Genomic DNA, 16,504 nt, shown 5'->3' with positions numbered 1-16,504 from the left:
AGCAAAGTTAAGATGATAAGGTTAACAAGTAATTTGCATGATGAATATTGCTGAGCTACTCCATAATTTGAAGCTATTCACTTCATTCACTGTCTTTCAAATGTTCATTCATCAAAAATTTACTGATAGATTTGTATCTGCAAGCATTATGTTAGATGCTGTGTAGCAACAGCTAAATGGTATAGCTCACAGAATGCTGGACCTGACATCAATTGTGGTCCTTTGTTTGCAAAGGGGACCAAAATGACTTCACTATGTTGCAGGTGAGTTACAATGTCTCTGAATGTGGCTGATCAGACCAATATGAGCTCGGAATGCTCTGCCACAGGTTAGGCACAAATAGTCTCTATGAACATTGGGGTGGATTTCCTAACTTTGAGCATCTTAAACTACTTCAATTCTGTTTTGAGCATGGAACAAAGCATTTTTTTCTGATGAGAGCATGCTATGCTAAGCAATCCTGTACCAGTATCTTGTATTACTTGAGAGATTCCTTGTATTACTTTTTCTGATCATCACGTGGGTGCTTGTCCTGTGTGAGTTTTCCATAAAATAGTCTTATTTTGGCATTCAAACACTGTGGCTAGCCCAATGAAGTTGCATTTTCTACAGCATAGATGAATGCTTGGCAGTTTAGTTCAAGAAAGGACCATCGTGTCTTAACTTAGTCTGCCAGGTGATCTTCATAATCTTCCTAAGAAAATTGATATATAAGTGATTTAGTTTCCTGGCACTGTCCAGGTTTCATAGTCATAAAACAACTAGGTCAGTACAACAACTCTGAAGATCTTCAGTTTGGTAGTCAGAGTTTTTACCTCTCCTCCTCCTTCCTTTGGAGCCTCCCAAATACTGAGCTAGTTCTGGCAATGAGAGTGCCAGATTATCATTATCAATGTGGACATCCCTGGAAAGTATACTCCCAAGTTAAGTGAACCTATCTACAGCATTCAAAACTTTTCCGTTTCTTATAAATGATGATTCCATATATGGATGATATAGTGCTAGCTGATGTACTTATGTTTTCTTGGTGAAAATTGTTAGGCCAAAAATGAGCACAAACAGTAGAGAATCAGTCCATACTTTTGTATCTCAGCTTTAGAGGCTGCATCAAGTGCACAATCCTGAGCAAACAAAAAAATCACGTACCAACACTCCTTCCACTTTAGTTTTGACTTGTAGAGATCCATCATTATTTTATGTCAATTTCCCTCTGGCATGCTTGATTTGAGTTCTGGACAATGGACAAAGTCTCATGTACTTTCCCAGTCACCAATGGAGTGAAACAAGGCTGAATGCTTGCTCCCATGCTTTTTAGAGTGATATTATCAGACATGTTGTCAAATGCCTTCAATGAGGACAAACAGGGTATCAAAGACAGCTACTACATTGATGGTAAATCAGGAAAGAAGATGAATTCAAATCTGTCCTCCAAACTTACTAACTTGTGTGACACTAGGCAAATGCTAATTTGTTTGCCCCAGTTTCCTCATTCATAAAATGGAGATAATATTAGCACCTATCTTTTTAAATATTTTAGAGCTCTTTATAAATGTTATTATTATTATTGATTTATTATCACAATATTAAGGACACCAATATGAATATGACAGGATCCCTGTCCTTTGGACTCTGACAATTTATGAGTCACATTTAATCAATCAACTGATATCAACTGGAAATTTGCTATAAGTTGCCAAACTAGTTAAGTGTTGAAAGCAATTAAAAATTCTTTAGAGCCAAAAGCATCCTAGACTTTGGAGATCCTCGTTCAACCTCCCTCCTATTGTAGTAATCACTTCTACTCCATTTCTTAAACTTGGCCATGTAGTTCCTACTTTGAACAAATCCAAGTACCAGAAAGTTACTACTTTATGTCAAGTTTTGTTTTTTTTTTTTTATCTCTATTGATCTGAAATCTGCTTACTGAAGATATTTACCTAGTTTTAGAGTTGTCTTTTAAAATTACACAAGTAGCTAGGTGGCACAATGGATAGAGCACCAGTCAGGAGGACCTGAATTCAAATGTGACCTCAGACATTTAACACTTCCTAGTTGTGTGACCGTGGGCAAATCATTTAACCCCATTTACAACAAAGTATGGACTCTACTGCTTGGGTTCATTTTTGGCCTAACAATTTTCACCAAGAAAACATAAGTACATCAGCTAGCACCACATCATCCATATATGGAATCATCATTTATAACAAATGGAAAAGTTTTGAATGCTGTGGATAGGTTAACTTGGTAGTATACTTTCCAGGGATGTCCACATTGATAATGAAGTTGGCACGCTTATTGCCAGAACTAGTTCAATATTTGGGAGGCTCCAAAGGAAATATAGAAGTTAGAACTAGAAGAACTTTAGAAGTCACCCAGTTTCCAGTTCAGTCTCCTTGTTTTCCAGATAAGGAAACAAACATAGGTAATTGAAATCGTTGGCCAAAAACAATTAATAAGAATAGAATCAAGATTTCAACCATGTTTTCTGAATTCAGTAGAGTCCATACTTTGTTGTATTTCTATAAGTCTATAATTTCTATAAGTCTAATTTCTCTTCAGTAATAAACCAATATTTATAAATCCTACTACAGATAGATCTCTCTATACATATAGTTATAATATGGAATATCACATGATAAATACATGTTTAATAAAAACAAAGATGCTAGATCAATTCCTAGGAAAAATAGGATAGCTACTGACAAGCAGAATCAAAGAAGTCTTCATGGAAAAGATAGCACTTGAGTTGTCCTTAAAACAATAGACTCAGAGACATGGAGGCTCCTGGGGGAGAATATTACATGTACATCATCATATGATGTTTCTGGTATATATTTTTTGCTTAATAGTTTTAATTTATTAAAACTAAATTTGTTAAATTTGTTAAAACTGGACTGTGCTACAAAGACAAAAGTATACTTCAAAAAGAAAGAACAAAAGAATGGGTTGGGATTCTAACAGTTAAAAGGAGATGAGAAAATATTGCTGGCATAAGAAATAACATGAGTAAAGACAAGAAGTACAGGATTTTTCTAAGAACTGAGAATAATTTTGGTTCCAATATACAATATGAAGAAGAGCAACATGGGATATAGCTTGGAGAGAGTGTCTCCAAACTGTGGAAAACTTTGAATGCCAAAGAAATCTGAATTATATATGAAGTTGATAACTGAAATGCACTGGTGAATTTTCAACAGATTTATTCAAAAGAAATATAGATCTATGAATAAGGAAGATTAGGTTGGCAACAATATGAAGAATATATTAAGGAAAGGGATGGTAGAGATGAAAATACCCATTGCAATACTTGAGGCAGGTAGTATTGAGGGCCAATGAGAGTAAAAAAGGGGTATGATTGATACAGATGTTATGGACAGACATTGGAGAGGACTTGATAACTGATTATATGTGAAAGGTGAAGGAGAAAGAAAAATCAGAGATAGTATTCTCTATTCTGATCCTTCCTACTATCAACTTATAGCTCCTCTCCTTCTTGGCTAAACTTTCTGAAAGCTGCCTACACAAGGTGCTTCTGCATCCTCTTCTCTCATTTGATTCTAACCTCAACATTTCACTGAAATTGCTCTAATATCAATACTGTTGAATGAATAAATCTTAAAACTCTCTCAATCCTTATCATTCTTAACCTTTCTGCAGATGCCAATCAGTATCTTCCCCTGGAGTCTCTCCTCTCTAATTTTTTTATGATACTATTCTCTCCTGGCTCTCCTTCTACTTGTCTTGACTACTTTTCAGTCCTTTTACTGGATATTCATACAGATCATGACAACCAATTAAGTGAAAGTCACTTCAGGCACTGTCCAGGGCACTCTTCTCTTCTTTTTATATATTATCTTAGTTAGTGATTTTATCAGGTTCCATGGTGTTAAGGACCATGCCTAAGTGAAGGGGTAGGTCAATTCTCCTAGAGCCTCCACAGCTGTGGATCGTAACATCTGAAGGAGTTGCAAAGCAGTCTTTACTGACACAGGTGTTGCTTGTGGACTGGGAATGAAAGAAATTGGAGGCAGAGGGAAGAGGAGAGAGGTCAGATAATACAACTGCCTCTCAGTCTCCTGATATCATCATTATTCTCCTCCTCATCCTCCTCTCACATGAAGGGGGGTCCATTCTGCTGGTCTGAATTGGATCTCCAGCAGCCACTAGCAATTTGCTTCCATATCACAATATGGCACCTGAACAGGGACAAGAACCAGCAGTATTCAAGAGGTTTTCACCTCTTTCATTCAAGAGGTAGGATCCTCCCAGAATTATTTTGGAAACCCGCAGGGAAGGAAAGGAAGAAGAGACCCAGTAAGACTTTTTTTAGTCAGGGTAATTAAATGGGTCAACACATCAAAGGGCTGAGCCAGGAGACTGATGAGAGACAGAAATGGCTGTTCTAACTATAATCCTCTTCTCCATTTGAAAGGTTGCCTCCATGATATCTCACAAGATCAACATCTGCTATAGTATTTCACCCTACAACCATCCAGAGAAGATAGTGTTGCTTGCATTCCTCAGTGTGCGGACTCAGATAACAGCAAATGCACAAACTTAATGACTGTGCTGTGGGAGATGAAATAATTGCATCTAAAACAAAAAACAGGGAATTGTTAAGGGCCATGCCTAAGTGAAGGGGCAGGTCAATTCTCTGAGAGCCTCAACAGCTGTGGATTATAACATCTGAAGGAGTTGCAAAACAGCCTTTACTGACACAAGTGTTGCTTGTGGATTGGGAATGAAATAAATTGGAGGGAAGAGGAGAGAGGTCAGACAATGCAACAGTCTCTTACTCTCCTTGTATCCTCCTCTCACATGAAGGGATCCATTCTGCAGGCCTGAGTTGGATATCCAGCAGCCACTAGCAGGTGGCTCCCATATCATAATATCATTGATTCAATTGTCATACCTATAAAGGTGATTCCAAGACTCCATGTTATTGTTCATTCATTTCAGTTATTTCTGACTCTTTATGACCCCATTTACAGTTTTCTTGGCAAAGATACTAGAGTGGTTTGCCATTTTCTTCTTCAAATCATTTTACAGAGAAAGAAACTTAAGCAGGATTAAATAACTTGCCCAGAGTTTCACAGCTAGTAAGTGTCTGAGGCCAAATTTGAACTCAGGAAGATGAGTCTTCCTGACTCCAGGCCTGGCATTCTACTGTGCCACCAAGATTCCATATCCATTTTTAATCTCCTTCCCCCCTCCCCTCACCGCAGCTCAAGTAGTATATAACCAACTACCTTTTTAGATATTAAAAATTGGATATGATAGGTATCTAAACATGTCCAAACCATAATTCCTTATCCTTCTTTCTCTCTAAACACTCCCTTTCTTCCCAAAACTTACTATTTATTATCAAGGGAAACCACCCAGGAATTTAACATTGGTGTAATCCTTGACTTCTTATTCTTACCCACTTACATAATTTGTTATATTAAAAATGGTCCTTTTATGTGAGGGTGATTTATAGAATTTAAGAAAAAATGGTCTTATACTTTATCAGTATTTTTTCTGCATCTATTTGGCATAATTACATTGTTTTAAGTATTCTTATTTTTATTATGATTATCTGTTTTTGCCAATCTTGAACTACCACTGTATAAAATCTAAATTAGAGTGAATGATTGATTACTGGAGTGGTTTTTTGCTATAATTTTACTTACAATTTAGCAATATTGGTTTATAATTTTCTTTACATTATCTTTTTTTTTTTTTTTTTGCCTCAAAAGGTATTAGAATCTCTTCTTATTTTTTGAGAATAATTTACTGTCAAACAATTTGGGGATCTTTTAGGCTTCTTACTTTGACAACTGTTTTATATTGCTTAAACTTCTGTAAGGGAATAGTGATAATCATGGACATTATTTTTAGCCATTTTCCATTCTTTATAGACAAAAGCTTGTTCAAATCAAAATGACATGATTTATCAATCAATAAATATTAATTAAGCACCATCATATCGTAGGCACTGTACTAAGCATAAGGGATAAAAAAAAAAAAAAAAAGGGGCAAAAATCAGTTCTTGTCTCATTTGAATCACAGAATAATGGAGGAGACAACAAAAAATTGTATATATAGGATAAATAGGAGAAAATTAACAGAGAGAAGGTACTAGAATAAAAAGTGCTACTAGAATTAAGGCTTCCAATAGAAGATGGGATTTTAGTTGGAACTTACAGGAAACCAGGTAAACTTGTAGGTAGAAAAGAGGAAGGAGAAGATTCCAGGCATGGGAAACAGGGTATTCTCACCACTTTTTTTCTCCTCATGTTTCTACCCCAGCCATTTTCTTGTCATTTTTCCTGCCTGTTATAGTCTTGTTTAGGAAGACCAAACCTCCTAAGATCATAGCCTAGGACATGAGCTATTGTATTAACTTCTGAACCAAATATAAAGTCCTCTGTTTGGCCCTTAAATCTCTTAATAAATTTGGATCTGCCTTTCTTGCCTTCCCACAATTTCTTCTTCTCTCACACTAAGCACACGGGCCTACTTGGAGTTCTTCAAACATGAAGTTAAATTGTCCTATGCCTTTGCATTGACTGTCCTTCAGTCTTTCAATGTTCTGCCCCTTCTTCTATGCCTTTTGGTCTCCCCAGGTCCTATATCAAAACCATATCTATATGGAAGTCTGGGAAACCAATAAGCATAGGTGAGGGGGCATTTATATATATATATATATATATATATATATATATATATATATATATATATATATATATATATATATATATATATAACACACACACATACATACATTTATTGTATAACATTTGTTTTATGTTACACGTACCTAATAATTTATACTTTGTTCCCTAGAAAGCATGTTCCTTGAAGGCAGAAGTTGTTTGCCTTTCTTTGTATATTTCTGGTGTTCAGAAGAGCACTTCAAACGGAGTAAGTCCTTAATACTGTCTGTTGATTAATGTTTGGATTACATAGCCCACTATATAAAGCCACTCTCAGTCATACTCTACATTCTACTGAAGCCACTTCTTGACATGTGACCTATCACATGTGTATCCTTTCTCCCCTTTCCCAATCCAATCAGCACGTCAATTCTTTGGAAAGAGCATGTTCCTCAACTCTCCTATATATGCTGTTTTCACCCTATCAGAATGTAAACTCCTTCAGGACAGATTGTATTATTTTTGTATCTGTAGCCCAGAACTATATACACTGCTTGACCTATAGTAATTGCTTAATAAATGTGTTTTCACTCTTTCATTGACTAACTTTTCTTCTAATATGTTATACATTTTGACCTTTACTCTAATTGAGGATATGAATGTAAAAAGTCCTCTAAAAACACTGATGCCATTAATTGGTTATTTCCAATCTGTAAGCTTTGGTAAAAATATTGGACATGACCCTGCCTTTTGACTCTTCTTGAGGGAAGATACATATATGTTCATAAGTAGTGTATGGTGGGGTTTTTTGTTTGAGTTTTTTAGGTCATTTTCCCTGTATCTTTCACCAGAAACTATCAAGTATCAAAATGTTGACTTAGTTGGGTGGATCTTGGCTCCAGGAGGATTCTGAGCCAACATATTTTCACCATTAGTTCATAATGAAGAGAAATTTTGAAAATGCAATGATTTTTGGTCACTTTGTTCATCATGAGCATAAATAAAATGAAAGATGTTATTAATTTTGGGAACACAGGAAAACCAATTGCAGTTCCTTTTTTCTTTTTATATTATCTTATTAAACTTTAGCCAGAACTTACTTATGCCTTCAAGTTCATTTGTAATTGGAATGACAATAGTAATATAGTTCAGATTTTCTAGTGCTACAAAATCATCATGGTCTCTAAAGATAGGACATTTAGAAGATAAAAAACTGAATAGCTGTTTGTGACCTTTTAAAAAACCCGATTCTTAGAATCCTTTGATGCCTTTCTTTCCAGTCACTGAACTACTATCACTAACCAAGTGGAGCACATTAAAGTGATATTAAAAAAAAAAAAATCAAAATGACCATCAGTCCTGTATAAGTTTCATGTGTTATCCCAAAGACTTCAGTACTCAATGGAAGCTTGTGGGTGATAAGTTTCTCTCTATTCAGCTCAGGAAAATAGACACTATCTTATGCATCACCAGGACATACATCTTCCAAATTTGGAAGAATGTACCACAGCTTGTAATTTGCTGGCTCAAACAAAACAAAATAAACAAAAAACAGTACCTGTTCTCAATGAGTTTACATTCTATTAGGAGAGGCAATACTTGCATATAAGTTTATAAAGAATAAATACAAAATAAATACATGTTTGTTTAGGGAGACAGAACACTAGCCTTTGGGGAGATTTGCAAAGAACCACAGACAGTGGGGGAACTCTTGGGGAAGTATAGGACCCTTCAGCCCAGAGGGAACCTGCTGACAATTTCTGGTTTAGCTCTCATCTCCCCTTGGGGCATCTCAGCCTTCCTGAGAAGTGTGTGTGGGGTGCATGACAACCTGTGTTCTATTGAAGCAGAGCTACTCACAGCAAAAGAGGCATTTACATATTAACAGCAGTGTGCTTATAGTTAGCACATGCTCAGTGTGCTGTAGTGATGTAATTGTACTAAAGTATTTAGGGGCTGAGAGGACTTGAAATAAATGGAGTCCATCTTTGACCATCCACAGGGATCCCTGACTCATCACTCCTCCACAAAGACCAAGGACTCGGGCTGGTCCCAAGATCCTCCAGAGAGCTAGTTCAGATTCTATATTTTGGCACCCAAGCATGGGGGCTCTAGAAAGCACGGTACAGAGATTAGGAAAGGTTTTTATCAGAAGGTGGAACTTCAACTGAATCTTGACAGAAGGGATTCTTTAAGGTAGACATGAGGAAGAAAAGTCTGGAAAAAAATTCCAGGCATGAGGGACAATCAATGGGAAGGTAGAGGGATGTGTATATATGAGGATAACAAGAAGATAACCTCTGAACTAGGTCAGAGGTTACTTGAAGAGGAGCAATGAGAAAGCTGAAAAGGTAAATTGAGGACAGATTATGAAGGATTTTAAATAACAGTCTCAATGAACTATCAATACAAAGGAGTCTCAATATCATCAAAACATAGTTTTCCCATTTTTGTAATGACATATCCTGAACTTGCCCATCTCAGCTGGGGAAATAGAGGCTCAAAGTAACACAGTTGGTTAGTGATGAAAAATAATAAATAAGAAAAACAACAATAAGAACTGCTAGCACTTACAAAGCACTTTAAGGTTTGCAAAGTATTTATGCCATTTTGTTCCTCATAATAATGCTGGTGAGGTAGGTACTTTTATTAACTTCATTTCACGGATGAGGAGAAACTAAAGCAAAGAAGAGAATAAGTGAATTGACCAGTATGACAGAGCTACCTAAATGCTTGAGGTAGAATTTGAACTTGTCTTCCTGTCTGAAAGTCCCACACTATATCATTTTGCTACCTTCCATTATCAGAAACAAGTGTTTTAACTTATTCTATGGCTTTGCTTAGCTCCTACAGGAAGGAAAAAAAATCCACCTAATTCTCCAATTGATAAATGGTCAAAGGATGTGGACAGACAATTTTCAGATGAAGAAATTAAATCTCTGTAGTCACATGGAAACATGCTCTAAATCACTACTGATCAGAGAAATGCAAATTAAAACAAAGAAAATGATAAATATTGGAGGGGATGTGGGAGAACTGGGATACTAATGCACTGTTGGTAGAGTTGTGAACTGATCCAACCATTCTGGAGAACAATTTAGAACTATGCCTCAAAGGCTATAAAACTATACCTATTCTCTGATCTAGCACTGCCACTATTGAATCTTTATGCCAAAGAGATCATTTAAAAAGGGAAAGGATTTACAGGTATAAAAATATCTGTGGCAGCTCCTTCTTATTGGCAAAGAATTGAAAACTGAGGGAATGTCCATTAATTGGGGAATGGTTGAACAAATTGTGATATATGAATGTAATGGAATGCTATTGTTCTATAAGAAATAATGAACAGCCCAATTTCAGAAAAATCTAGAAAGCTTTACATGAACTGATGCCAAGTGAATTGAGCAGAACCAGGAGAACATTAAACACAAAGAACACCATCATGTGATGATTAACTATGACAGATTTAGCTCTTCTTGGCAATACAATGATTGAAGACAATTCTAATAAATTTGTGACAGAAAATTCTATCCACATCCAAAGAATGAACAACGGAGACTGAATGCAGATAAAAAGTGAAAATTGTACATTTGATTTGTTTTTTTTTCTCTTGTTGTTTTCTCTTTTTTCCATGATTTTTCTTTTACAACATGACTAATATGGAAATATGCTTAAAATTATCGTACATATAACATACCAGATTGTTTGCTGTCCGTGGAGAAAAGAAAGGAAAGGAAGGGAAAAATTTGGAACTCAAAATCTTAAAAAAAAGGAATATTGAAAATGATCTTTACATGTAATTAGAAAAAATATAAGTCAAATAAAAAGTGGGGGGAAAAAAATCTATCTAAAACATTAAGTCCTACAATATACAAGAATGGATATTTGCTTGAGTAGACTGCAGACTTACTACAGATTTACATAGAGGCTCAAATAAAACAATACCCGTATTATCTGCTGCCAAATAGATCATGTAATTTCAAGGCCAGATTTATCAAAGTAAATTGACTTAAAAATCCAGAAGAAACATTAATTATATCCAGCCTCACAGTGACCTCAGAATCTTGATTAGCATTCTGAATAGCTTGGCAATGTTCCATTTCAACTACACCCAGGCTGTGTGAATCATTTCTCTCTCATATCTTTACAAAAACCAAGCACTAGGGTAGTTCCTAAAGGAGCTGAAAAAAAAAATATTGTGGTTGACTTATTACATCAACAATAAAAGCAATCAGGATGACTAGTGTGGTAGCCTGGGCCAAACAACTCAAAATATGACAATTTAAAAAATCTTATGAATTTTTAAAGAGATGTTAGATATCCTAGTTTGATAATAAATTAGAAAATAGGAAAGGTAGGCAAAGCAAAATTGGGGTTAGAACATAAAGGACCATTAGCCAAGAACACTATGTCTTTGCTAAGAATGATAGGGCTTTTAAGAAAGAAAATATAACCAGAACATGTTTATTATTTTGCATCTATATGGTATTTCTGCTTGCAGTGTGCTTTCTGGCCAACAGAGAGAAAGCTACAAATATTTGAGAGGTTGGAAAAAAATGTTTATTCTTATATTTGTAAGCTAATTCTTTCAGTCACATTCTATATTCATACTAACAGTAATCATAGCAGAGATTCAACCACGAAAAAAATGTCACAAACATCCCTTGGCAGAGAATAGTATTTCATGGAGAGAATCTGGCAACCCCTAAAATAACCTAGGGAATCCAAAAGGAAATGAGGGCAGCATGAAGTCATGAAGAAAAGAAAGACAGCTGAGAAACTGATGTTTCAACACCCAAAAGAGTTTGATAATTCATTTCATGAGTAAATAGTCAGTAAACACTGCTTATGTCTGATAATTTGTGAGAAATACTTCTACACATTTCTAACTGTAAGGGGATATGCTTTCTCTTCCCATTAGTAAAAGTTGTTATAATTCTTACATATTTAAAAACTTTAAAGAGTGTAAAATTGTAACTATGGGATTCTGGAAGATCCTTAATCTCTTCCAAAGATGTGGCTCTATTCTGGTTCCTGATTACAGTACATTTCTATTCTGCTGTTGATTGGACCTACTGAGTTCTTACATGGTCTCTGGCTCATTGGATAAGGAGGTATTGGCTCATCTGGTCACAATAACGCTTACCCTTGTGTTAGTTATCTAGAACTAGTCTTCTAGACCTTGCTTTTTAGCCTGTTTCTTTTTTACTTCCCTTTACCTGAAGAATATTCATTTGTTAGTCTATGGATAGATTCTATTCTTTAGTGAACTTTAAATCCCTTCATCTATGGCAGGGATTTTTAACATTTTTTTTTTTTTTTGTATCATGGACCCCTTTGGCAGTTTGGTGAAGTCTAGATATTTCTTTTCATGATGTTTTAAAAGCACAAAATAAATAAAAACTATATATGATAGCAAAGGAAACCAATTATATCGAAATATAGTTATCGAAACATAAGGGATACCAAGTTAAGATCACCTGTCCTATGTGTTTAAGCTAACAAATGGAAATAATAGTAATAACAATAGCAATAATAATATCCAGGATTTATATAGTTCTTTAAGGATTAGAAAGCATTTTATAATTATTAGTTCATCTAATCCTCACAATGACTATGGAAAATAATTACTATTATTATTCCCACTTTACAGAAGAAAATCAAGGAAAGCAGAGTTTAAGTAGAGTCATATATAGTTATTGAGGTTAGTTTTGAACTCGAGTTTTTTCTGATTCCAGGTCAATATCTCTAGTTACCATGTCACCTAACTTCCCTAGTCTTGACAGCGACCACGTGGCTAGTACGATCTTTCTACTGAGCATTTCTGCATTGAATCAATTTGCTTTGAAGGCCAGATTCCTCATTACTACTAATGGTTTCAAAATTTTTACATTCCCTTTGGAGTCACCCTGTTCCCTACCATGAGGAGGGCTCAGTTTATTTATAGAATGGTTTTAATTGCTAATCATTTTCCAGAGCTCAGTTGTTTCTATAACCCCAAGTTCATTTTAGGGATTACTTTTCAGACAAGCAATGTCTCTCCTCACACCCCACCCCACCCCCCAGCCGAATTCTAGGAGAATTTTTTTCTAGAATTGTATTATTAATTTTAAATTTTAAAATAAAGCTACAATTTAACACAATTGAATAATAGTCATATCTCCACTAGATGGAGGAAGAGGAGGAAGAAGAAAGGTTCCCCTACATATACCCTTCTGAAAACAGGAAGAAAGATTTTTCTTAGCCCTATTATTATAATCCTCCTTAAAACTTTATAGACAGGAAGAATGAAATAATAATTACTAGTAAAGAAACACATGATTGTACACCCATGGACAGAATATAGTTGCTGGCTCTGAGTCCAAGCTTTTCTTGGGAAGACATGCTTATAGCAACAAAACAAGTAACATAACTGTGCCTCTGCCTACAATTGTCCCACAGGCATTCTGCCTTACTGTTGAAACTTTCCACCCTACCTTGTAATACTCTTACCTATGGGAAGGGAACTTCTTCCTTAGTTCAGAAATAATTAAATCTTCCACAAGATGATCTGTTTCTGTCACAAGATCTGCAGCTGATGTTTTTGTAGACACACACTTTTCCTCAGTGAGGGCTTTTTTGATAATCTAAAACAAAATATAGGTAATAAATTAAACTCATTCTCATCATCTGGCCAAATGTATTGCTCCCCTTATTGAGGATCATCTTTAGAATCAAGATGTGTGCATCAGTAAAGTCTTATATAATGTATATAAGTTTAATATATAGAAAATAGATATTACTATATATGGATACACATACACACACACATAGGAATTATATAAACACAATGAAAAACCATACTTTAATTGGAGAGGCATCAGTTGCTTATATTTGAGCCATGCTAAAATAATTACAATGATGATATTAAGCAAAATAACTTACAGATTCAGTGTCATGTCAGATTACCACGTAGATTTCTAGTTCTATAAAATATATAATAACAGATGCATCTGAAGGAAGAAAAAGTTAAGAATGTCACAGCAAATGATGAAAAAGGAATTAGAAAGGAATGGAAACTAGCACTACTTATGTCTTAAATTACACTTAAGAAATTAGATTTTAACCAATATCTCACACAACACAATAAGCTCCAAATTTATATATATCCTAGATATAAAAAATCTTATCATAAACAAATTAGTTATATAGAAAAGGAAACAGCCATGGATAACGAATAGCAATTTACCAATAGATAAATGGTCAAAAGAGATAAAGAGGCAATTTTCAAAAGATGAAAGAAACAATAATTATAGCTAAACTATTGTGCTTCAAGGCTTTCAAAGTGCTTAATATAGATCATAACAACATTTTCTCTTCACAACAAACCTTTGAAATATGTGCTATTATTATGCCCATTTCAGAGATGAGAGAACTAAAGCTAAAAGAGATTAAGTGATTTTTTTCCAGGAGAAAATAATGTCCTAAAGCAGGATTCAAATTCATCTTTTTGCCTGCAAGTCCAGCACTATACCCACTATTTAGCTATTATTAGCCCAGATGGCTCAGGAGGAGAGAGAGAGGCTGGAGACTGCATAACCTTGCCTCATTTAAATCCAACTTGCTTGCAAGTCATGACATTTTCTATATGTCAAGGTCCTCTTCATAAGGATAAACAATCAACAATTTGTGAATAATAATTCGGCAACACAGCTGCTTCTCTATCCCTCCTGCCTGCCTTCCTTTTTTTTCTTTCCCTCCTCTCCCTTTGTCCAATAGGGAATCATACTCTTATCTGCAAATGCTGTCCAAGGGAATATAAACTGCTGAAACCTCACAAGATATCTTAGGGTTTAAGGGCTAGATTTCTTTATAAAGGACCATGTCTTAAATCCAAATTGTTGGCCAACAACAAATCCCAGCTCAAGTCTCATTTAGTCATTCTTTGGATTCAGATGGCTCAGAGTGAATATAAATAGCAATAGTTTCTGTTTTAGTCAGTCTTCCCCTCCTGGATTGATTTTTTTTTGACTAGGTAAAAAGTCTTTTTGGGGAGCCTCATTTCTTACCTAGCCTTAATTACTGAAAGGGCAATTGCCTCAGACAAATAGAGAACTGGGAAAAAGTAAAAGACCCATATATCCCCCCACCCCCCAAACAACAACAGTAATTTCATAGCAACAGTTTTTCTTGTAGCAAAGAACTAGAGACAAAATGTACACCTATAAACTGGGAATGGATGAATTATAGTATATTAAAGAAATTAAATATTGTACCATAAGATAGATGATTCAAGACAGATTCAGAGAAATCTAGGAGAACTTATGTGCTGATGCAGAACCAGAAGAATAATTTATACAATGGCAATGAATGTAAAGGAAACAATTTAAAAAACTTAAGAACTCTTTTTAGTATAATGACCAGTAACACTGGCTCTAGAAGACTGGTGGATGAATTATGCTTTCCACTTCTTGGCAGAGTGATAATAGTTTAAAGGTAAGCAATGAGGCATACTTTTTTTTTTTTTTTTTTTTTACACCTTGACCAATGTGTGAATTCATTTTTGATGCTTATACATATATGTACAAAGAAGAATTTTTATTTGGGAGGAATAGGGGTAGAGATGTTTGAGTAGGAGGAGGAGGAGAGTAGTGGTAATAACTTTAGGTAGAGAGGGGAAAAGAAAAGAGAAGGAGGGAAGGAAGAAGATGGAAGAGGGGGCAGATACAAAGAGGCAGAGGGAGAAAGAGAGAAGAAAAAGGAAAAGAAGAAGAGGAAGCAGACATTTGAGGAGAAGGAAGAAGTCTAAGGGAAGGGAAAGGTAGGGAAAAGAGGAAAGAAATTCAAAAGAGGACATAGTGAAACAGGGCAGAGTTGAAAAATAAAAAATTAAAACCACATTTTAAATAGGCTAATTTTTAAAAGCCATGCATAACAGAAATCCATGGTACAATATACAATCTTTTTCCTGTTCTTTGTATAAAGAAATCTTAATATTTGTCAAGCAAATTATAATGAAACATTTTTAGAAATAAGATCATTTTATTCTAATAGAGGTAAATAAATCTTTATACATAGGATCTATAGTTACAACACAAGACAAAACAATTGGGTGGTATAGTGGATGCAGTGCTTAGGCCTGGAGTTATGAAGACAGAAGTACAAACACAGCCCAAGATACTTAATTAGCTGAATGACACTGTGCAAGTTACTTCACCTTTGCTTGCCTCAGTTTCCTCAATGTAAAATGGGGATAATCACAACATCTACCTCCTAAGAATATTGTAAAGATGAAATGAGATATTTATAAAGCATTCAGCATGGTACCTGGCTCACAGTAGGTACTGTATAAGTGCTTATTCTCTTCCCCCTTTCCCTTCTTCCCATGGTAGCCAGAAGTATTCACTGAAAAGATGTTCCTTTCACCTTTTTCTTAAGTGAATCTACTTTTGGGGGGAAAAAAAAAACTTTTAAATGTCTTATAATCTTGATGGGTATGTTATATCTGTATAGAATTACACATCTAAATCCCTGTTACCTTGTAGGTCTCACATCATTGTTGCTATGTAATTCTATAGCAACTTTTTGCATTTACACTTTTTATATTTTAATAAATATAAGTATGTTTATACATTGTATTTTACTTAGCATAGGAACAAAAAGAAGTGGCTATGTCTTAGACTATAAATTAGAGTATTTAGGTCCAGAATATTGAGAATGACCTAAAATTAGTGTGAACATGTCCTGGCTCTCACTAATTTAGGGTTCTGAAAGCCATTAGCAAATCAAATGCAAATGAAATTACTTTTATAGAAATCTATTTTTCCTGTTCTATTCTTGAACTCAGATTTACGGTTTCCGTATGTTCAAGCTGTCACCAATTGCAT

The 16,504-nt window shown here is 35.0% G+C and overlaps 1 protein-coding gene across 2 annotated transcripts in view; it reads right to left on the bottom strand.

The window, feature by feature from the left end:
• IMPA2 (inositol monophosphatase 2) overlaps positions 1–16,504 on the bottom strand; it is a 69,428-nt gene that overhangs the window by 30,424 nt on the left and 22,500 nt on the right. For both annotated transcript variants that reach the window (XM_003760068.4, XM_031946656.1), the window contains exon 2: positions 13,131–13,264. In XM_003760068.4, the coding sequence (XP_003760116.1) occupies positions 13,131–13,264 (134 nt within the window). The remainder of the gene's footprint in view (positions 1–13,130; positions 13,265–16,504) is intronic.

Source organism: Sarcophilus harrisii, chromosome 1, assembly GCF_902635505.1.
Source record: "Sarcophilus harrisii chromosome 1, mSarHar1.11, whole genome shotgun sequence".
NCBI lineage: Eukaryota > Metazoa > Chordata > Mammalia > Dasyuromorphia > Dasyuridae > Sarcophilus > Sarcophilus harrisii.
The sequence above is the reverse complement of the archived record's forward strand: the minus strand, read 5'-3'. Positions and strand labels throughout refer to the sequence as shown.